Here is a 23,320-nt window from a genome sequence, read left to right as displayed (position 1 = left end):
GAAATAGAAACCATTTCAAAGAATGCCTGTTAAAAATGCCTGTTTGAAGGTCTTCACATCAAAAGACAGAGAGCTGGGTAACTTAGAGATTACATACTTTTTGTTCATTATTTATCCCTACATCCATCTTTCCCATTAGAGAACTTCAATGCTAGTATTTTCCTTTACATGAAGCCAACAGCAACTGTGGAGATGCAGTTTTCATCACAATATAGGAAAGTGGATCTACTTATTGGGTCCATGTTTCAAATCGCCAAGGGAAAGCGCAGAGAAATGAAAAGGAGTACGAAAAGGCTGATTCCTTTAGCTAATCATTATTAGGTTAAACAAAACCTAATTTAATTATATCTACATTAACTTTTATATTAATGTCAGCGCTAAAAACCTTATCAGAATGAAAGTGAAAAATACTTCAATGATTTTACAACACTTTTGGTCCCGTCCCTGTTTTGGGTGTGGAAGAGATGGTAGCACATGCATGAAGTTTTGAAAACCCCATTTCTCATTCATGCTACCAATTTTTTTAGCTTTCCCTCTCCTTCCTCCCCCACCCCAAATATCTTCACCTCCTTGTGAATCCTCTTTCTCTATCTTACTCATTCTCATGAAAGTCTCAAAATGAAGAGCTTCAAAATGTAATGGGACAGATAAGTGTCTCCATCTTGTGTCCAGAGCAGATTATAAAAGGAGCTTTAAGATGTAAAGGGAGCCATCGTCCTTCCACACTCCCTTTATGTTAGTTTAGAATTGTTTTCCCTAAACTATTATATTCTAATTGTCAATATCTAAAATAAAGGATTTAAATGTTATTACTTAGACAACCCCCTGGTGGCGCAGTGGGTTAAACCACTGAGCTGTTGAACTTGCTGACCAAAAGATTGACAGTTCAAATCCAGGGAGTGGGGTGAGCTCCTACTGTTAGGCCCAGCTTCTGCCAATCTAGCAGTTTGAAAACATCTAAGTGTGAGTAGATCAATAGGTACCACTTCTGCAGGAAGGTAATGGTGTTCCATGCAGTCATGCCAGTCACATGACCTTGGAGGTGTCTGCAGACAACACCAGCTCTTTGGCCTAGAAATGGAGAAGACCCCTCCCCCCCCCCCCCCCCCCCAGAGTTGGACATGACTGGATTTAATGTCAGGGGAAACCTTTACCTTTACCTACTTAAACATCAGAATTACCCAACTCTACACACAAAACAAAAAGCAAGAAAGAATATTTGAAAAATTGAAAAGAATTGGGCTTTGTGTAAGAAACTAAATGTTAAGTGTAAATTTTTTTGGTTCTTCAGCATTGTCTCTTGTTTAATTTATTAATAGTTTAATGAAAAATAACTAAATAGAGGAATTTTAGCTTAAATAATTTCCTTTATTAAAATAAATGCAATCAATCCACCTTCTGTGTTATAATTTAAAAGTTTAATTCCATTCTCGGGAGGTCTAATTACATTTTTTTTCACATCACATTTACTTAGGTTCTCAGTAAAGTTTCTGCTATGATTCCAAAATAATGCATTCAGATTCTTCAAAACATTCCTTATAATTTGTATGAGAAATATGGTTATTGTCAAATACTTCCCTGCTACTCCACATAATAAATAAAATAAAATATGAGAACAATGGCTTCAAAATACAGGAAAGGAGATTCCACCTGAACATTAGGGGGAACTTCCTAACTGTGAGAGCTGTTCAGTAGTGGAACTCTTTGCCACGGAGTGTGGTGGAAGCTCCTTAATTGGAGGCCTTTAAACAGAGGCTAGAGGGCCATCTGTCGGGGGTGATTTGAATGCCATTTTCCTGCTTCTTGGCAAGGAGTTGGACTGGATGGCCCACAAGGTCTCTTCCAATTCTATGATTCTATGAGACTGTTTAAGATGGTTTAAGATTAAGATTTGAGGTTAAATAAGCTCCTTTCAAACCAGTAGCTCTCTAGACACGCTTTCCTAGAAGCGCCATCACACCCAGCCAACATCTGAAAGGTGGCAGCTAGAAGAAGACTGCCATCAGTGATTGCAAACTGCATGGTCTTTTGATCGCATAAAGAGGTCAAGAGTGCATAAGAACCAGGTATTCCTACCAAGGTATAAGCAAAACTGATAGGGTGGAAGAGATTATTAAGTTTGAGAATGAAAAGCATATAATATGACAAAAACTGCTCTTAGAATCTGAGAGATTGTACACTAATGGCTGCAACATCAATGAAACATTTTATTAAATTAGCTTTACACAATAGCAACAATATCAAAAGTAGAAAAAACAGAAGTTACAAAAGCCAAACAAAACCAAATTTAAACTATATTATCTGAGATTGAGCATTACATGAAGTACATTATTACTTGGCTTTCCGGACACAACATCTGATGCAGGTTAAAAAGTGTATGATAAATGTATATTATAAATGATAAGGATCTTTGTTCCGCCTCCACTGCACTCTATTAAGGACTGGAATAGTATTCCTTGGTCACCATTCTTTTTTCTGGTAGGGAGGATGGAAAACCTTCTCATGATTCTTTCACACAAACCCACCATTTTTTACTACAGTCATGTTATCACTGATAATGTATATGCTGCATTGAGCACGCTCTATATTGCACCTCTCTTCCCTAGTCCAATTGCACCAGTTTGTCCATTATGGTCCCTCAACTATTCTTCCACACACCCTCATAATCCCACCTTCCTGCACTACTGCTATTCTGTAACTTTTTTATTTTGTAGCTCAATAGCACAATTCGAACACTAAAAACAACCCAAAAAAGCAAATACAAATGCAAAATATAAAATAAAAGGAAAACAGACAAGTTTGGAATAGCATCAGAAAGTGGAGAGAGGGGGGAGAGGAGAAGGATTCCTCCTCCTATCCTCACTTCACTGCCGGCATACTTGTGGTGCCGGCAAGACGGAAAACTGACAGGTCAGAGGTTCGAATCCGGGGAGAGTGTGGATGAGCTCCCTCTGTCAGCTCCAACTCCCCATGCGGGGACATGAGAGAAGCCCCCCACAAGAATAGTAAAATATCAAAACATCCGGGCGTCCCCTGGGCAATGTCCTTGTAGACGGCCAATTCTCTCACACCAGAAGTGACTTGCTGTTTCTCAAGTCGCTCCTGACATGAAAAAAAAACAAAAAAACACCAGCACAGAAGGGACCCATTGTACAAAGGCAGATTATGGGAACATTCTGGAATTGGGAGCTATTGGTAGGGTTTTCCCATTAATAGCTTGAGACAGGAGAATCACAGAAGAGGAAAGTCACACCACCAGCAGAATACATGTGACATTGTACAATAGGGACTATCACAATTCTAGCTGTAATGTCAGTTTGCCTACCTTACACAATAAGGTCCTCAGGGTGATGAAGCCAAAAAGCTACAACTTACCTGGGCAGAATAGAAGGCTGGAACTGCTTGACTGCCTTAGGCTTCTTTCAAAGTCTGCAGTTTATTTTTTATAATTATGGGCACTGACATAAGAGATGGAATAACACTGAGCTGGCAAGAAACACTACTGTCAGCATGTCCTTCTTCCCAGGAGTTCACTATTTCCTTCAGAGGTGCTTAGTGAGTTGGGTTTGGGTACAGATAATGTGGGCTTAGATTCCTGGTCTTCTGTAGAACTCACCAGATAGTCATCACCCCTCTACCTATCTTGACTACACCCCAGAGAAGTTGGAAATAATAATGAACTCCCCTTCAGCTTCTTGGAGAAAGGGCAGATTACCTTGTAAGAGACAAAGAATGCCCTTGTAACAGGATGATATGAGACTCACTCAGAGCCTCTCATTCTCCTGAACCATTCCTGATAAATTATCAATCTGGATCAAAGAAAAAATCCATTATTTCCTGCAGTTCACAGTTTCCTTGAGAGATCTTCCATCAATCTTTGATACCTTTGAGTTTCACAGATATTTCACAGGGAGCAAGGAACAACCTGGACCATTCTGTAGCTCCACAAGAGAGAGGGGAAGATCCTACATACTAGGGCCATATAAGGAATTATATCTATCACATTCATGGCAGGCTTCTAGAATAGTTTGTCTACCACTCACCATCTTCTTAGGCCTCTAGGAAAGTCCATCCACTATATTTGTGTAATGCTTCTAAACGAAGGCCCTCCACCATGGTTCATTTAGGTCCATCCACTGTGTTCATATTAGGCCTATAAGGAAGTCCATCCTCAACCCCATTGTCATTCATTCTTTCTCTCAAGTAGTAGCCATGGGAGAACGGCTCCCAACAAAGCAACAGCAGAAACAAGGAAAATGGCCAGCATGATTGGTGATCGGAAGCAACTTATTATTCCCAGAGACCTTGAAGATGCCACAGATTCTGGAGCTTCCACATTGTTGTTGTGAGCTATGGCAGCACCAAAGTTTTCTTCAATCAATGGCATGCCACATTGGGTGATAATGAAGATGTGGGGTTCCCGCTCCAAGCCAGCAGGCTGCATTATGCCAGGGCAGCCACACATATCCTGGTGGGTGTCATAACCATGGAATGGTGCTAGGAAATGACCAGGCACAACTAAAGTGTTTGATGGACTTAAGGTAACTCCACAGGGAAGAGAGGAGGGTGAAAGTGGCAACTCTAGAGCTGGAGGGTTCAGGGCTGACTTCGACAGCCAGCGGGCCCTTTTCCTGCAGAGAAAGGTCACAAAACGACAGACGGGGCACGTGAGGGTGTTCTGGAGCCGACCTTCATCCCGTGACACCAGGAGACATTTGACCAAACAGTCATGGCAAAAGGTGTGCCCACAGCTCAGCATCCGACGTGAGACTTTTGGAGATTGAAACAGCTCATAACATACAGGGCACTCTGATGAGGTGGTGGTAGAACCATCTTTGCTGGGTTTACTCTGAGACATCGCCACCCTCTTGATCACACGTGTAGTTGTAGCACCAAGCTGCATGAAAGACAGAACATGTGTGTTTATAGGGGGCATTGTGATACTGGGTAGCTGTGATCACAGACTCCAGTGAATTGGTGCTGGCATCCCTCTTTGAACCAGAAGACCATAGGTCTACATACTAAAAAACCATGGATATTTCTTAAATATGAGTAAAAAGAACATAAGATGAACAAACCCAAGGTCTCCCAAGTCCAGCATTATAATAATCAATCAGTTGTGTATGAGAAGTCAACAGCAGGACCAGACCACACCAGCATACACATCTAATCACATGATCCCATCACACAGGCAAACTGGCCTTGATGCTAGAAGTGATATAAAGGCAGTCCCGAGTTACAAACATCCGAATTATAAACAACTCATATTTAAGAACAGGAAGTGAGAAAAATCTACCCCACGGAAGGGAAATTCATTCCTGAAAGAGTTATCGTGGGGAAAAGGTGTCTCAGCTGAAGCTTTATGACCAATCCTTGTTTCCACAACAAGCAATTTTCTTTAAAAACAAAAACAAAAACAATTGTCACAGGGACACAAAATGTGGTGAAATCTTCTGAACATAGACACAGGCAGCAAAACAAACACCACATGAGTGTTAACCCTTTCCATTGCTACCCAAAGTGTGTGTGTGTGTGTGTGTGTGTGTCTGGAATTACACTTTAAATATGTACCTGTTCTGACTTATATACAAATTCAGCTTAAGAACAAACCTACATAACCTATCTTGTTCACAACTTGAGGACTGCCTGTATAGCCATCCCAACTAGGAGCCACAGATTGCCTTCTCCTCCATTAATTTATTTAGTTTAAGTGTGTATTGCATGAATGTAGAATAATAAATGGATATTCCCCTACTTAAAAAAACATTTTCAAGTAATTACAGTTTTCCATAAACAGGAGGACTAGAAGTAGTTTCTTGTAATTTAGGCTGCACCACACTCAGTCACACACATTCACAGGTGTCACATACCTTTTAAAATTACATATCCTTGATTATATATTCAGCATAATAGGGCCCAGACACCCTGAAGGCATCAGATCCCATCTGTTCTTGGAAGCTAAGCAGGTTTAACCCTGATTGTTATTTGGATAGGAAACCATAAAGTAATACTAGGTGCTGAACATTGAGTTTCAACAGAAGGTAATAGCAAGCTAATCCTGAGTATCGTTTGCCTGAGAAAACATTATAAAACAAATGGTGACTGGCATACGAACACTCACATTTAAATACTATTTTAGAGACACACACCCATATACATTCTCTAACTAAGAAAAATAGATATAGATAGCTGAAATGTAACAAAAGTGAAACAATTTACAGTGTAAAATACAAATGGTTTGGTCCTCATTTTCAACTCCCAATTGTATCAACAACTCATCAAGAAACTGAAGGGTCACACAGATACATACAGATCACTAGAGGAGCAGGACATCATTTGAAGTCCTCCTTGTCTTCTTGTCTCTTGAATTTTCCAATGGAGAAGATGCTTCCCCTCACTTTCCTTCCAAGCACCATTCTGTCCTTCCAAACAGAGAGAAGCCTCTTCTCCATGTACACGGGGTTTCTCTGTCTGATCTTCCCAGAGTCACTGTGCCCAAGCCCCACCTATATAACAAGTGATGTTGGATGGGTGGCTCACACTCTGTCCATGCCTTTTGCCTTGCGTCAGATCTTAGGAACAAAAAGCAGGCAGGAGGGTGGCTCCCCAAGAGTGAATGTGGAGGAACTAGTTTGTGAATCGAAGGCTTCTTTCTCCTTTCCAGATGTCAGACTTGGGGAGGAGTCACTGTGACTAGGTGTTTGAATTATATTCTCTCAAAGATGCCACAGGAACTGTTCTCAAATATGCCATGCCATATCAAGCATGGAAACCATGTGTTCTGCCTATTGAATAAGATACCAAAACAGAGATATAGATCTTTTTGGTCTACCCTTCCCATAAATTCATCAAGAATTAACCAGGAGGGGCTGGCAACATTTGACGAGCCCTGATCCCATAATGATCACAACACTGCAGCACTAGAAATAATACCATTTGCACTTTGAAAAAAGTTCTTCACTGTCTGGAAGAGAGCCTGGAGGGTATAATGGTTAAGGTATTGCAGTAAAACTTCAGAGATCCGTGTTTGGATCATTCCACCATGTAATTCACTGCAAGTGACCCTTGAGCACTTCATTACCTCTCAGCCTGATCAGTCTCACAAGGTTGTTGTGAGGATACAGTGAGGAAGAGCACAACCGTGTATGCTACCTTGAGCATGTTAAAAGAGTGGTGAAACCTACAGTCATCCCTCCACATTTGCAAATTAAGCATTTTTTTTATTTGCATCTATTTTACGGCATTGAATAATTGCCCCTATGTAAACCATCTTGAGTTCCTTCCAGGTAGATAAGGCAGGGTATAAATAGGGTAAATAATAAATTCATGGATTGCTATATCACTGCTGCCCTACATGGAACCAAAAATCAGAGCTCTCTAAGTATTTGTAGATCCCCCCCAGTCCAATCCCATGGTCAACATCTCCACTGGAAGTTGACCATAGAATCACACTGCAGGACCTATAAATGCATAGAGAAGCAGTATCTCTGCATTTAGCTTTTTTATTTATATTTGTGGTGTGGGAACTTTCATGGGAACCTTGTGATGTTAACTCCTGCAAATGTGCAGGGACGAGTATAAATAAAATTACTGGTAATAATGGTATACATAATATGCAACTGCCTGATTGTTTGCTGGAGTAAAAACACTGAAAAGCTTTAGGGAGCTCTGTGGTGGCTAACAGTTTATTTTCATGAATTAATTCCAGCATTTGATTTGGGGTTCATCTGCACTATAGAATTGATCCAATTTGACATCACTTTAACGGCCATGGCTCAATGTGATCATGGGAGTTGTAATTTGGTGATGCAAAAGTACTTTTTAGCAGAGAAAGTTAATGACTTTGTAAAATTACAACTCCCATATTCCCCTTGTATTGAGCCTTGGCAATTAAACCAGTGTCAAACTGTATTAACTCTATAGTGTAGATAAAAGGCCTATGCAAAATTATCTTTAGTCCTCGTAAGTCGGATCAAATTTGTTAAATTCGTACTTCTGATGCAATATCTGACATATGGGCGTGGCCTACACCAAAAATTTAAGAATCAAAACTTACCAAACACCTTTTCATTTGAATTTAGTCAACCTTGGAACCCTCCCAAAGTCAGTTTCATTTTCAGCGTTTTTGTCAAAACTTTTAAAAATTCCCTGAAATCAGTAAATGTATGAATATTTCTGAAAGTTGGGAGAAATAATACCCTGTTATCTTGTGTTATTGTATAGAAAATTCAAAGAGATAGCTCTTGTAGGTTTTTCAAAATGTTGTTTATAAAAACTTTGAAAAATTCCCAAAAATCTGCGGATAAGTGAAATGTTCTGAAACTTGATGGGCTAACAGGGATAAATGTGTTCTGCCATTGTAGCAAGTTTCACCCTAATAGCTGTAAAAATGAGGCAGAACAGAGCCCCTGATATATCCCCACTTGCACAATTACCATAACAAAAATAACAAAATTTTGTTACTCTTGTTATAGTAATGAAATTTTCTTTAATGATGCTTTAGAAATGCTTTCTAAGTGAAATGTCAGCATCCCCATAATTTTGTAATGAGTTTTGAAACATTTTTTCATCCATTGCACAGCCCTAGTAGATACACCCTATGCCAATATAATCCTATGTATTATCATTATGAAATCTATTTCAATAACATTAGAGTTATTATCAGAGCTTGGAAATGTTACCTTTTTTGAACATTAATTCCTAGAATCCCCCAACTATGTTGGCAAAGAGAACCTGAAGAACCTTAAATCAGGTGGTGGTTGACCTTTAGGAAGGAATTTGCTTGCATAATTGTCAACATCCTAATGCCAGGAGATGCTTATGACCTTATAATTAGCTCACACACACATTCTCTCTCTCTCTATCTCTCTCTCTCTCTCTCACACACACACACCACATTTGACATTATGTCAAGCCTGTCTTTATTTACGCTAGAGATGAAGGTTCAACAACATAGTTGTAATGGGAGATTTTAACTATTCTGATATTTGTTGGAAATCGGACTGCCAAGAGTACAAAGTTCAACAAATTCTTCACTTGCCTTGCAGATAATTTTATCATCCAGAAGGTGTAAGATGCAACAAGGGGATCAGCTGTTCTGGATCTGATCCTAACCACACTGAGGATCTGGTAAATGGAGTGAAGTGGTGGGATACCATGTGCTCTTGGAGTTTGTGATACAGAGAAAAGGGAAAAATAAGAAAAGTTGGACATGCATTCTAGATTTTAGGAAATCTGATTTCAGGGAATTTAGGGAAATCCTGAATGTGATCCCATGGATGCTTAATGAAAAGGGAGTTAGTGATGGATGGGAGTTTCTCAAAAGTGAGATACTGAAAGCACAAATGCAAAAACAGTGCTAAAAAGGAGAAAAAAAACCAAGAGAAGACTAAAGAAACCAGAATGGATGACCAAAGAACTTTTAACTGAGATGTAAAAGGAACATATATAAGAAATGGAAAGGGAAGAATGACCAAGGAGGAATTCAAACAAATAACCAACATATGCAGGGAAAAGGTCCAAACGGCTAAAGTGCAAAATGAGCTCAAGCTTGCTGGAGAGATTTAAAACATAAAAGGGGATTATTTGGCTATGCCAGTAAAAAAAGAAAGAAAAAGGAAACAATAGGGCTTCTGCATGGAGAAGGCGATGAAATGTTAACAGGGGATAGACTAAAGGCAGGGCTGCTCAACACCTTCTTTGCCTCAGTCTTCTCCTCAAAAGGTGATCAGTGTTCAACCTGAGCAATGCAGAGTGGGTGAGTTAATAGGGATATGCATTGCAACCCAAAATAAGTAAAGAGTAGTCAAGAAATACCTGGCTACTCTAAATGAATTAAAGTCTCCAGGGCCAGATGAACTACATCCAAGAGTAATGAAGGAACTAACAGAAGTCATTTCAGAACCACTCAGAAATAATTGTCTTTGAGAATTCTTAGAGAACAGGAGAAGTCCCAGATTGGAGGAGGGGGGCAAATATTGTCCTTATCTTCAAGAAATAAAAAAAGAGGACCCAAACAATTACCATCCAGTCAGCCCGACATCAATACTAGGAAAGATTGTGGAGAAGATCATTAAGGAGACAGTCTGTAATCTCTTAGGAAAAATATGCTGTGATTACTAAAAGTAAACATGGATTTCTCAAAACAAGTCATGCCAGACTAATCTTACTTCTTTTTTTATGTAGGTTTACAAGCTTGGTAGATGCAGGAATGCTGTGGGTGTAGCATATCTTGATTTCAGTAAGGCCTTTGACAAAGTTCCACATGATCTTCTGGCAAGTAAACTAGTAAAATATGGGTTAGATAATATTACTATTATGTGGATTTGTTAAGTGACTGAACCCGAAGGATGCTGACCAATGGGTCCTCTTCATCCTGGAAAAAAGTGACTAGTGGAGTGTCACAGGTTTCTATCCTGGGCGCAGTGCAGTTCAACATCTTTATTAATTACTTAAATGAAAGCTCAGATGGCAAGCATATCAAGTTTGCAGATGACATTAAATTGGGAGGGATAGCTAGTATCCCAGAGGACAGGATCAGAATTCAAAATGACCTTAACAGATTAGAGAGTTGGGCTAAAATTAACAAAATGAATTTCAACAAGGAAAATGGCAGTAAAATGAAATGCAAAGATACGGGATGGGTGACAATAGTACATCTGCAAAAGATCTTGAAGTCTTAGTGGAGAATAAGTTGAACATGAGCCAACAGTGTGATGTATTTATTTATTGTGTCAGAAACGATCCGAGGGCACAGTTGTAATGTATTTAAAAACAAGCAAAGTTAAAAAAAAACCTTGGCATTATACTAAATGTCCTTTGACCAGTACCTGGCCACTTGGAGCATCTCTGGTGTTGTTTTAAGAAGGTCCTCCATTGTCCATATGCAGATAAGACTGTGAAAGAGTGTCATAAAGATGGGGGAGCAGACTTGTTTTTTGGTGCCCTTGAAACTAGGACTTGGAGCAGGAAAGGAAATTCCACTTGAATATTAGGAAGAACTTCCTGACTGTAAGAGCTGGTCAACAGTGGAACTCTCTGCATCAGAGTGTGGGGAGGCGTCTTCATTGGAAGTTTTTAAATAGAGGCTGGATGGACATCTGTCAGGGGTAGGTAAAGATAAAGGTAGGTACCTTTACCTAGGGGGTTGGACTAGATGGCCCATGTGGTCTCTTCCAACTCTATGATTCTATGATTCTATATGTAGATTGTGGACAAACTACAACAAAACAAAGATGATTTAAGAGGAACCCTAACTCAAAATTTTACTTTAAAAATAATTTCTTATAGTTACAATTTCATATCTACTCAATAGCTTACTACCATGATGCTTACATTAAAAAAAATCAAACTATTTCCTGGTTTCTCATGTACCCGTTTTTGGTTACTTTGAAATCTGAGTGCAGAAGTCTTCTCAACAACAACACAGCACAGGACGTACTATGAAGCATTGCATTAACCGCAAGGCACACCATGAGCTAGCATGTCAACTATGTGACATTTGGTCTCACCCATTTAGTAAGGCCACCTTCTTGTGATTATGAAAGCAACCCCTCAAAAGGCACAGTTATATAGCACTGAGAACTGCTGGAATGCTGTTATCCTTCGTTGAGTTAGAACTTAAGCACCAATCATTTGAATGAAAGTAATTAAAAGTAACTAGTTATTTTTCCTTCAGTTATTTCCAAACTCTAAGGAAGGAAGACATTTCTTTTCAATCTGTTCATAGCATCACCATACTGCAGGAACCACCCAGTATGATTCAGGAATGACCAAAGAGGACAATGACATCTTTGAATGTTCCAGTAAAAACAAAGAAAAGTCCTGTTGTATTTGAAGACTAATATAAATTATAGCATGGCAGAAATATCTGCTTTTTTGGTACTTTACCTTGGTGGGTGGAATTGATGCCCCCATGCCAGACTCTGGGGGATTCCCTTAAAAAAACATACTGGGATTTCTAACAGACTTACACACAAATAGCTTAGTGATGCAAAATCTTAAAATCAGAGTCAATGCATGGTGGCGTCTCTGGATGATTTAATGGATTGGAGTGAAGGGCACACTGTAGTGTAAAGATGGCACTGCTGAGCTACCCTCTTTTTAAGGGGTAGTGGGCTGTAAAAATATTTATGCTTTTTATCCCACATTAATAATAATAAAAATTCTATGAAAATATCTCTAATATCCTAGACCCTTGGGAAGAGACGAATCCCAGACACTTGGACCTAATGTGCATGTGCGCTGTGTTGTTATGTACATGTAATATAATAATAATAATAATAATAATAATAATAGGAAAGTGTTCAACTTGTGATTTTGTAATACGAAATCCAGCTTATATATCTCATTTGCTGTGTCATACTATGTTCTTATGTCAGTAAAATAATAATAATAATAATTATTATTATTATTATTATTATTATTATTATTATTTTACTGACACAAAAGCACAGTATGTCACAAGTTGTACACTTTCCATTATTATTATTATTATTATTATTATTATTATGTTACATGTACATTACAACACAACACACATGCACATTAGACTGAAGGCATTTTGCCAGGTGGGATACCCAATGGTGTTCTCCTAGCCTCCCTACCCAAGTCTAGCTGTATAGTACCCAAAAGTAATATCTATGCTCATCTGTAGAGAACAATGCATTGAGAGAATAAATGACAAATTGCTGCCCTGTTGTGATGTCCAAAATCATGAAAGCTGGGGAAACACCTCACTCTGTCTATTGCTAGGCACAGTCCTTTTAGTCACCAATGCCCTGGTTGAGGACAATACATACATGCATTTGTCCTCCTGACACACTTCCTCCTTCTGTGTGTTTTGGTTTCCTCTTCTGTAAATGGGGTCAAAGGATGATGACATCTTTACTAGTTACGGCAACTTCTGACAGGACAGACTGTAAAAGACAAGATAAGTAAGATGGTTTCAGTCACAGCTCTTGCATTGTCTGTTCAGAATGTGAATGTCTCCTAGGGGAGATAGGGCAGGATACAAATAAATGATGATGATTATGATTATTATTATTATGATTATTATTATTATTATTATTTGAAACATAACAACAGCAGACAAGATCACTCTGCTGGCTGTTGTATTGGATCACACGTTGGACACTTCCCAAGTGTCTAGGACTCTGTGATGTATCGGCGAATAATGAGTGCAGATCCCAGTAAGGTGGCCTTCTGCAGCTGGCAGATGGTAATTTTGTCAGCACCGATTGTGTTTAAGTGCAGGCCAAGGTCTTTAGGCACTGTACCGAGTGTGCCGATCATCACTAGGACCACCTGACTTGTGCCAGAGTCTTTGCAGTTCGATCTTTAAATCCTCATATCGTGTCAGCTTTTCCAGTTGTTTCTCTTCAATCTTGCTGTCACCAGGGATTGCAACATCGACAATCCATATTTTTTTGTTTTTTAACACAATCATGGGGTCAGGAGTATTGCGCTCAAAAACTCTGTCTGTCTGAATTTGGAAGTCCAGAGGAGTTTGATGTTGGATGGTTCTTTAACAGATGTTGGATGGTTCTTTAACAGGGCTTTGATTATGTTTTCTTGCCCTGGTGAAGGGAGTTGGGCTGGATGATCTTAAGGCAGCATTTCTCAAACTGGGGGTCGGCACCCCTGGTGGGGGGTCATGAGAGGGTGTCAAAAGAATCACTAAAGACAACTAGAAAACTGCCGTTGGGGTCATCACCCCTCATTGACCTCCTGGAGGAATTTCCTAAACTCTTTGGATGAGCTAATCTACTGACAAAGGGGCCCATCAAGGATTCATTAATCCCAAAATATTTTTATTGATCCTCATATATGCACGTGCACATAACTTGGACACTAGTTAAAAATAGACAGTATTTATTATTATTATTATTATTATTATTATTATTATTATTATCATTATCATCATCATCGTCATCATCATCATTATTATTATTGGGTTCCTCACCCAATGGGGAGGGGCTCCCCAGCTGCATCATCGGAGCCTACACCAACCAGAAGGCAAGCTGCCTCAGTCCCACCTGCTGACCAATAAGGAGTGGGAGCACAGCCAGCCAGCCTCCACGCTCAGCCAATCATGGAGAGGGGAGGGGAAATTAAAGAGAGAGAATGTTAATGCATGGGTTTTTACTATAGGCCCCGCCTACCTTTGTGATCACAACTCCCTCTATGAACCGGCGTGGACTTTAAGATTTTCCAGGGAGGCCCTCCTTTCGCTCCCACCACCGTCACAAACATGGTTGGTGGGGATGAGAGAGAGGGCCTTCTCAGTGGTGGCTCCCCACCTCTGGAATGCCCTTCCTAGAGAAATAAGACAGGCCCCATCCCTCCCCTCCTTTCGTAAGAACCTGAAGATCTATTCCTTGCCCCCATGTCCCTTTCCTTAATTTCCTTGAGCTGTGAGGAGAGGCGGGTAAGAAATAAAATTATTATTGTTAATAAAATTAATAATGATAATAACAATAATTCCTTTTGAACTGTTAACTGCTTTACTTTGAAGGACTCATACAAACAATTACAAACAAACATTTTGAAGTTGAGAGAGGATCCACTCACTGTCCTCCCCATCTCTTGCCTCGTAGTAAAAAGAAAGGTAAGAAGAATTCCCTCCTGCCCTTCCCTGCCCTACCTCCAAGATGCTTATGTGAAAATGTCTGAAGTGGTACAACTTCAGTGAGAACTAGGCCAAAGAGAAACTATGAGATCACCCTCAGCCACTATATTTAGGCAGTGGCTAAACAGGCCTGTCAACTCCCACTGCTCTGACAGCAGTGGAAAACCAGAAGCTTTGGGAGGTCAAGTGTGCACCTCCTGTGGGTGGTGCAGGTGTAACCTCACCTCTTTCCTGCAGAAGAAATTGAGGGATCAAAGAAGGACAAATTCATTAGGCAAGCTAATAGGTTTAGGTGCAAACAAGATGACTGTGGGATTCATACTTGTTGTTGCAATTGTTCTGAAATAGTTGATGATGTCTCCACATTCCCAGTTTTCAAAGATTCCGCCTTGTTAGGATGTTCCGCCCCAGCAAAAAGGCCTCCTGTGCACTTTTAAGGACAACAGATTGACATTATAATTAGCTTTTATATAATAAAACAGATGCATACGAGAAAGTGGATCTTATGCATATGAGAAAGTGAGAAGGCATGAAAAAATAACTTGGTTAATCTTAAAGGTAACACAGGGTTATTATTCTCTGCATTGGATCTTGCCACTGCAGTTATTAAAGTGGAAATTCAGCCTGATCACCTGAAATAGATCAAGTATACATGAGGAAATCCTTGAACACAGTGGATAAAAGATAAGATTCAAGCTGAGACTTGTCTACACTGACAACAAGAATGATGATTGGCATTGAGATTTTCTGGTCTGCGTTGACTCTGCAGTGACCCTTTTAACACCACACACTTTATAGCAGGATTGCCATAACATGGGAAGAGGAGAGAGAAACTATTGGACATGTTCACATTTCAAAATCACCAGGGTCACTCCAGACCTTCCTGGAAGTTCCAGCGTAAATTACAGTACCCCTTGCACTGGATTAATGGATAGAAGCAGCACTTCTGCTGCAAAACGAGCTGTATGCTGTGCAGCAGTTGCAAGGTGATTCAGTTTTATTGGGCCTGTGTAGACACAGCCTTCATGAGAGAATACTTCTCATCAAAGTCTTAGGGCTTTTCTATGCTGACTATATCATGCAATTCAAAGCCAACTAGAGTCTGTGGTGGCCACAAAATGCACATCGCCAATGCATGCTGCAGCACTTTCCAAAAAAAAAAAAAAGGTCTGCCAAAAACTGTACTGCAGCAGATGCCAGGGTTTCCCAGATTTAGGGCACAATTGGTTCTGCAAAATGCAAAGCACATTTAGACACCCACCTCTGCTATAGTGCAGTAAGGTATCTTGAAGACATGGGCGGGCAGCAGGGGACTCATTGAACTCTTGGATGGGGCAATTTATTATCTCCGTACCTGTCACTTCCCAGCCCCCTTTTTAATCTTCTATGCCTCTGGTGAACATCTCTCCAGAAATGGGAAAAAGAGGTTGAAGGCCAAGTCCCATGCTAAATGTAACCACTTTCCTGTCCTCAAACTGGTTCCAGGCATGGAAATCTAATCAATCCACACTGAAACTGGTTGCCTTTGAACCAGTTCCAACATGGATTATGGTGTCAGTGTAGAATTGCCTCAGATAACAGAGGAGTGATAGAGGTGAATCACCTCCCTGTATTGTGCAGATATGAAACCTCTACTGGGAATACAAGACTCAGTCTAATCTACACCTCTAATCAACCTCAATTATATGTAGTATTGAAATTGATAGTGACTGGTTTCCCAGATGAATTTAGGTGAATACAGTGGTATGATTCAGAGGGCACTTTCAAGTCCCTGGACTTCTGATGACCTCTGATCCAGTTAGGAGCCAACATCCAGGTATTTCAACTGCTTGCTAAAGAGGAAGCAAAGGAAGAAGAAGTCAGTGACGTGCCTTGCCTGAGGCTGTTCCAAATTTTCTAGAGATTCCCCATAAAGTCTAGAGGTCAATATTTAATCTTCCCCAGAAGCTAAAACAATTTTATGGGCTGTGCCCTTGAAACACAACAGCTTCTTTCAAGTGACTTCCTACGCCTTAGGAAATATTGTCTTATCTTAGATCATCTCACTTTTTTTCCCTTTCAGACCTCAGGTGGACAATTCAAAGACTAGAATATCAATATGCAAAAGGAACTTATAGTACCTTGGAGACAGAAAAAATAAAGTTGGTAGCATAAGCCTTCATAGACTTCAATCCACCTAAGTGCTGTAATTCAGTTGATATAGAATGTAAGATCTAAATAATATAAAACTATAAATTATATGACATACATAGCTTGGGTTGTTGCTGCATAACATTAACAATTATCTCAGCCCACGTGTCACCCTTCATTCCAGATCTTGAGTGATGCATAACATTATCAATGATCTCAGCCCACATGTCATCCTTCCTTCAGTTCCTTCTTCTAAAGTCAGTATCTCTGACCAAGATGTTGTTGTGTGCCCTCAAGATATTTCTAACTGGTTGTGGCCCCAAGGCAAACAGCTCTTATCTTGCCAAGATCTGTTGAGGAATATGCCATTGCCTTCCTTTGAGATTGAGAGTGTAACTTGATCAAGGTCAGCCAGGGGGTTTCCGTGGGTGAGCAGTGATTCAAATCATGGTATCCAGACTCATAGTCCAATTGTTCAACCACAAACTAACCCTTAATTTGATCATAATATTATAATACTGATCAAGTACATTGAAACTGAACCTTTGCAGTGATTTCATTATTTCTGGTTTAACCTCTGCCATTTCCTTCATTCCAAAGATAGCCTGCAGCCTAGCTCAATTGATTATTTATCAAGTAGTATAATCTCTAGGAGACGGACTGGCACAGGGACTAGCTAGGACTTGTCTCAGCCTACAAAACGATGTTCATAATGTCCACAGGCACACCAGAACACGTCATGCACCCGCCACTAGCATTGCACATAAATGTTTTGGGTGGGTACACAGACACATTCACTCACTTAATTCCTATGCTTTTTGCATCTCCCTTTCCTCCCAGTTCCTTTAAATATCATGTGTAGCCAGCCCAAGGCATTTGCATAAACACACCCTCCCTCCTGTAAACTCACAGTTCACCAATCTAACCAGTCCAAATGTTGCTATTTGGAGCAGTCACCTTAGGAAGGCACCTCTTGTGCACGCAAAGTTCACACTGATGCTCTCTTTCTGACAACACTATCAACTTCTTTCATTTGGGCAGAATGAACAGAAGTAAAAAAAATGCAGAGTGACTTTTTGTTTTAAATTACTAAGAAATTTGAGTCTTTAGCATAGCTTTAGCATGCCCTGCATCCACGTTGGCTCTTCACTAGCCACTACTCACCACACATAAGAGACAGCCATACGACTCTTCCTCCTTATTCTCCTGCTGCTTAGACTCCAAACACACACAGTTTCAAGCAACAGGCAGAAACCCTATTGTGTTACCATGAAAAGGTCTAACTTATAGCCCTGGCTGTTAGAGACAAGGAGTAACTCTGTTTAAACATATTATTGCAAAAAGGAACTTGTCATAATAGTAGTGCCTTTCAAATAATTTGCTACTTTCAAGCTCTGACCATGCCATTGTATTTCCCACATGTTAGCAGGCACTTTAATAATGTCTTTCCAAGAAAGATTTGATTTGACACCAGTTATTTTGAGTACACGTGCCTATCATGTCTGTTCTGAGTATTCATGATTTTGCCAGTATACTCCAGTAAGTAGTCCAAACCATTACCCAAGAACCATGTGTGGTGATGCTACCCCGTCTTAGGATCTTGCAGATTAGGGGGAAATCAACTTTTTTTCAACTTGACATTTGAAAGTCCCTCTAGTCTTGGCTCATTTCTCCCTGTTCTCACTCTGTCACTTTCTGATAATAGGTCTTTAAACCTGAAACACTCCTGGGGTCATTCATTCTTAAATGTTTTGCTAGGTTCCTCTCAAAATTCACTTCTTCAAATTATAAATAAGGTGTTGAAGAATACCATTCTGCACCCTCTTTGTCTCTCTTTGAATCATAGAATCATAGAGTTGGAAGAGACCTCGTGAGCCATCCAGTCCAACCCCCTGCCAAGAAGCAGGAATACCGCATTCAAAGCACTTCCGACACCCTCTGTTTAAAAGCCTCCAAAGAAGGAGCCTCCACCACACTCCAGGGCAGAGAGTTCCATTGCTGAACAGCTCTCACAGACAGGAAGTTCTTCCTAATGTTCAGATGGAATCTCCTTTCTTGTAGTTTGAAGCCATTGTTCTGTACCCTAGTCTCCAGGGAAGCAGAAAACAAGCTTGCACCCTCCTCCCTATGACTTCCTCTCACATATTTATACATGGCTATCATGTCTCCTCTCAGCCGTCTTCAGGCTAAACATGCCCAGCTCTTTAAGCCGCTCCTCATAGGGCATGTTCTCCAAACTCTTGATCATTTTAGTTGCCCTTCTCTGGACACATTCCAGCTTGTAAACATTTCCCTTAAACTGTGGTGCCCAGAATTGGACACGGTTTTCCAGATGTATTCTCTCTTTGAATCTAGATGTTGTGCTGTAAGAGTATGAAGGAGTCAATCAAAGATACTATTGGGTTGCTAGTTGCTTCCAGTTTTGTTCTCTGAATTCTGGGAGTCATTTGAGTGCTCCATCAGGCTACAATGTCCTTATTGGCCAATTAGCAAAGTTTTACCCACATTCTAGTGATTCTATCCAGTGCTTGTTTACAGCATAACCAGTCTGGATCCTCAGCTTTCATTTAGACAATGATGATAACAGATCTTGTAGAGCCAGATGCAAAACAAAACGAACACACAGCATTTTGCCCTATCATTTGGTGAGAAATGAGCTGCCTATCCATTGGCATGTACTAATATGAACTAGCATAACTAAATGTTTTTTCATACTATATCCCCACCCTGTCTTCCCAAATCCTGCTCATTAAAATGACATGAAATGAAGCAATAGCCCAGTCTAATGTTCTTCCTTCCACACTAAATTTTTTAGATAGAAATATTGTGCAGTATGGAGAAACATTTGGATAGATGTGCCCTCACTAACAATTTGATGGTTGTTGACCATAGAGCTGTGCTGGAAGTCTTAGAGATTCCTAGAGAAGACACTAGAGAGAATCTCTAGCTCTTCCATCTCAAGTCTATGGTCAACTTCTGTCAGAGGTCCTAGAGATTTCTAGTGAGGCATTCTCTCAGGCAAAACATTAGCAGTTTTTATTCACAGTATCTCACTTCCATGGGGGTCCTGCACCTCCAGCCCCATGAAAGTGGAAAGCCTACTATAATTTTAACGAATTAATAAAGTGCCTATTTGTGGGCACTCCTACTATTTTTAAGCATTTTCTTCCAATCTTTTTATTCTAAGGTTCCACAGGGTGGCACTGTGGAATATAATTTGTGAACCAAGATAATAACTACATGCTTACAGAGCAATGGCGATCTGAAGTATCCTATGTGATAAGCTGCTAAGCAATGTTTCCACTACTGCTCCTGTTACAAATGCTTTTGGTAAGAAAATACTACCTTCCACTATATTTGATTAGTTAGTTCATCAAAAATGGTTTGCAAAAGAAGAAGAAGAAGAAGAAGAAGAAGAAGAAGAAGAAGAAGAAGAAGAGTTAATTCAAAAAACAAAATCATAGGCCTGAAATCATGCAATTGATATGAAACAGTAAGACTCCAGGTGTATCTGAGTGAAGATGAAAGAAACATAAGAATAAACAGACCTTTGTCCGGAGTGTTTCATAATTGGGACACTACTACCAAGAAGCTCCTACTTTTGAAACACATTTGTAGAAGTTGAATTTTCAATATCTTTATAACAACATCTATGGATCCAGCAATTCATACCTCATGGCAACATTATGGAAGTAGAAAATGTATGAGGAACCCAGGGGAAAATGTTATTTTGTTTGAAACTTGAAGAGTTACCATGTACTGTGTGTGGAACAAACATAATACTAGATGTTTGTTTTATTTTTTATTATAAACCTTTATTGTTTTGATTTTGTGCATCTCTGTCTCGCTGTTTTAATTTAATACTATCAATCCTCCATGTTTGCAAGTTCAACTTTTTCAAATTTGATTATTCACAGAAGCTGACCATAGAGTTGCCCTGGATGACCCAAAGATGTGTTTTCTTGGGTTTATTTGTAATTTTCCTACCTTTGTGGAGATCCTGATCTCCTAACCTTCACCAAAGTGGAGGGCCAATTGTCATTTAAAAGAATGACTGGTCACACTTTACTATATTGAACCCACTGTCAAACACAGCCATTTGAGTAGACATCTTAGTAGACAGGGTTGCTGCGAGTTTTCTGGGCTCTATGGCCATGTTCCAGAAGCATTCTCTCCTGACATTTCACCCAAATATATGGCAGGCATCCTCAAAGGTTGTGAGATTTGCTATGGCTGACTTCTCTGACTGAAGTAGTCTGCAGTGCCTTTCATGTTCCATGATTCATGTTTGGGCAATGCTGTGTTTGGTGGTCCCTATGTAGACCACCAATGGTATACGGTAGACTCCTGCAGAGGTGAGAGCATTTGTTGGATTTTCCTGGTGGGTCTGTAGGTTGTGTTCCTTCATCAGCTTCCTTATCTAGTCAGTGGTTCCTTTGATGTATGGTAAGAACACTTTTCCTTTGGGTGAATCTTTGTCTTTACTCTCATTTGTTCTTGGTCTTGTAGCTCTTTTGATGTCTGTGGTGATGGAGGAGGAGGAGTCTACTGTATTCCAAGCTGCTGTGGACAAGTCTATATAGCTCATAATCAGCCATCCATACCCATAGATTTGGCATCTGCATATTCAACCATCCACAGCTTGAATATATCCCCCACAAGGGGAGGGGGGAAGGTATTGTTTCCCTAAGTGGTATTCAATGAGACTTGAGCATCCACAGATTTTGGTATGGGGAGTGCTAGAACAAAACCATACTGCCGACATTTACACATGAAGCAATAAGGAGGAATTATAAAATATAAACACAATTGTAAAGTAAATTACCCAGATAAAATACAAAAACACAATATAATTTAAAGCAGCCTGACTGATACATGTCATTAAAATATACAGATTATTACAACACCTCTAAATTCCAAAAGTTTTGGAAAATCTCGTAATAAAGTTTTTAATGGGACAAAGTCAGAGCAGGTGGCCTGGTTTAGCTGGGGAGCTGTCCAGCAAACTTTGTTGCTAGTTTAGTCGGGCTATGGGAAGGGGTTCCTCATAGATCTGTTTAGAGCTTATATGTTACTTTTCAGAAGTGATAGATTCCTGTTACTTATTATACTATTTGAAAAGTAACTTATTGGAATTGATTGTTGCAGTGCGCAAAAAACCAATTTGTTGTGTTACTTGTGGTGTTGCTTTCTATTATTTTTTTGGAAAGTCAGAGTAGAGGACTTTGGATTGATAACAGCATATCGTTAACAATTAATCATCTTAAAATGCTTCTAAAATGTATTAAAATTAACTGTAAGTTTTGTAAGTAACAAGAAGTAATTACTTTCTTAATCACTACATTACTTTGAAATGTAACTTCATTGCATGTATTTAAAACAAGCTAGCTTTGAGTAATTAAAATATAAGTTGTGATTTCGAAGATCTGGCTTTACTACACCAACTCCAATGAGACTTGCACCTTCTTTTCAGTTATAGCTTTGGCATTTGGTGGGTAGTCCCACCAAGGGAGCTTTTTCCAAATATTGTATGTCCTGGAATACACAGTGACATCCAGTTTCTGCTTCTTTTTTGAAGAAATTTCATCAATTTTGGAGTCAGAGCACAAGGATGTCTTAATGCATATTCTTCACTGAGTTGCCCTAAATTTAAACTGTGAAACAAATGTCCTTTGCCCACATGGCCATCCTTGACAGTGAACAAGTCAGATGCTAGCTGAAGGGAGCAATGTGCTTAAGGGGACTCAGCTAAAACTGAAGGATTGGTATTTGCTGAATAAATTATCTGCAGTGAGGAATTGGGAGAAAGTACTAAGAGCTTATTAACCCAGTCATGGGTCCTATCTAGAGTACATGCATTGAATTAATAGGAACTGTGAATAATAATAATAATAATAATAATAATAATAACTATTATTATTATTATTATTATTATTATTATTATTATTTCTTACCTGCCTCTCCTTGTTACTCGAGGTGGGTTACAACATAGCTATAAACACATAATCATTATATAAAATACACATATTAAAATGTATTTCTACAAAATACATACATTAAAATACACAGAACAAAGATTAAAATATAATGAGCACAAGGTGAGAGTTAAAAAATCATAATTAATACTGGCTGGGTAGGTCTGCTGGAAGAGATAAGTCTTCACTTGTGTCTTAAATTGCGACAGCTGATCTAGCTGTTGGACTTCTTCTGGCAGGTCGTTCCACAGTCTTGGGGCAGCTGACGAAAATGTCCTCTGGGTGATGGTTGCCATTCGGCTTCTGGCAGGCTGGAGTAGATGCCACCTACAGTATTCAGATGGATTGTATGGAATGTCAACACTAAATCGAAGAACTGTTTGTTTTGCCAATTTGGGGGGGGGGGGGGGGAGAGAAAAACGAGCTTTGAATATCATTTAGATTAAAATGAGTTTAAAGGGTTTTTTTAATCCACTGAATAATACATCTTGCAAGAGTTAGTTCAGTAGATGAAGCAAGGATGTTTAACACACCCTTTTCTCTATGTGATGCCAATGAATATAATTCTTCTTTCTTTATAAATAAG

At 39.5% G+C, this 23,320-nt stretch overlaps 1 protein-coding gene across 2 annotated transcripts; it reads right to left on the bottom strand.

Annotated features, from left to right (window-relative positions):
* Positions 1-1,371: 1,371 nt before the first annotated feature.
* RNF222 (ring finger protein 222) lies at positions 1,372-12,905 on the bottom strand. Of its 2 annotated transcripts, none has more exons than XM_067463830.1 (2): positions 12,801-12,905; positions 1,372-4,897 (listed from the first exon to the last, which is right to left on the bottom strand). In XM_067463830.1, the coding sequence occupies exons 1-2, from the start codon at positions 12,804-12,806 to the stop codon at positions 4,184-4,186; spliced, it is 720 nt and encodes a 239-aa protein (XP_067319931.1). In that variant the 5' UTR covers positions 12,807-12,905; the 3' UTR covers positions 1,372-4,183. The 2 variants fall into 2 exon arrangements, with proteins under 2 accessions (XP_067319931.1, XP_060620452.1); XM_060764469.2 differs by lacking the exon at positions 12,801-12,905 and adding an exon at positions 6,311-6,591.
* Positions 12,906-23,320: the final 10,415 nt, after the last annotated feature.

The sequence above is a fragment of the Anolis sagrei genome, chromosome 2, assembly GCF_037176765.1.
Source record: "Anolis sagrei isolate rAnoSag1 chromosome 2, rAnoSag1.mat, whole genome shotgun sequence".
In the NCBI taxonomy this organism is placed as follows: Eukaryota; Metazoa; Chordata; class Lepidosauria; order Squamata; family Dactyloidae; genus Anolis; species Anolis sagrei.
This window is presented reverse-complemented; position numbering and strand designations above follow the sequence as displayed.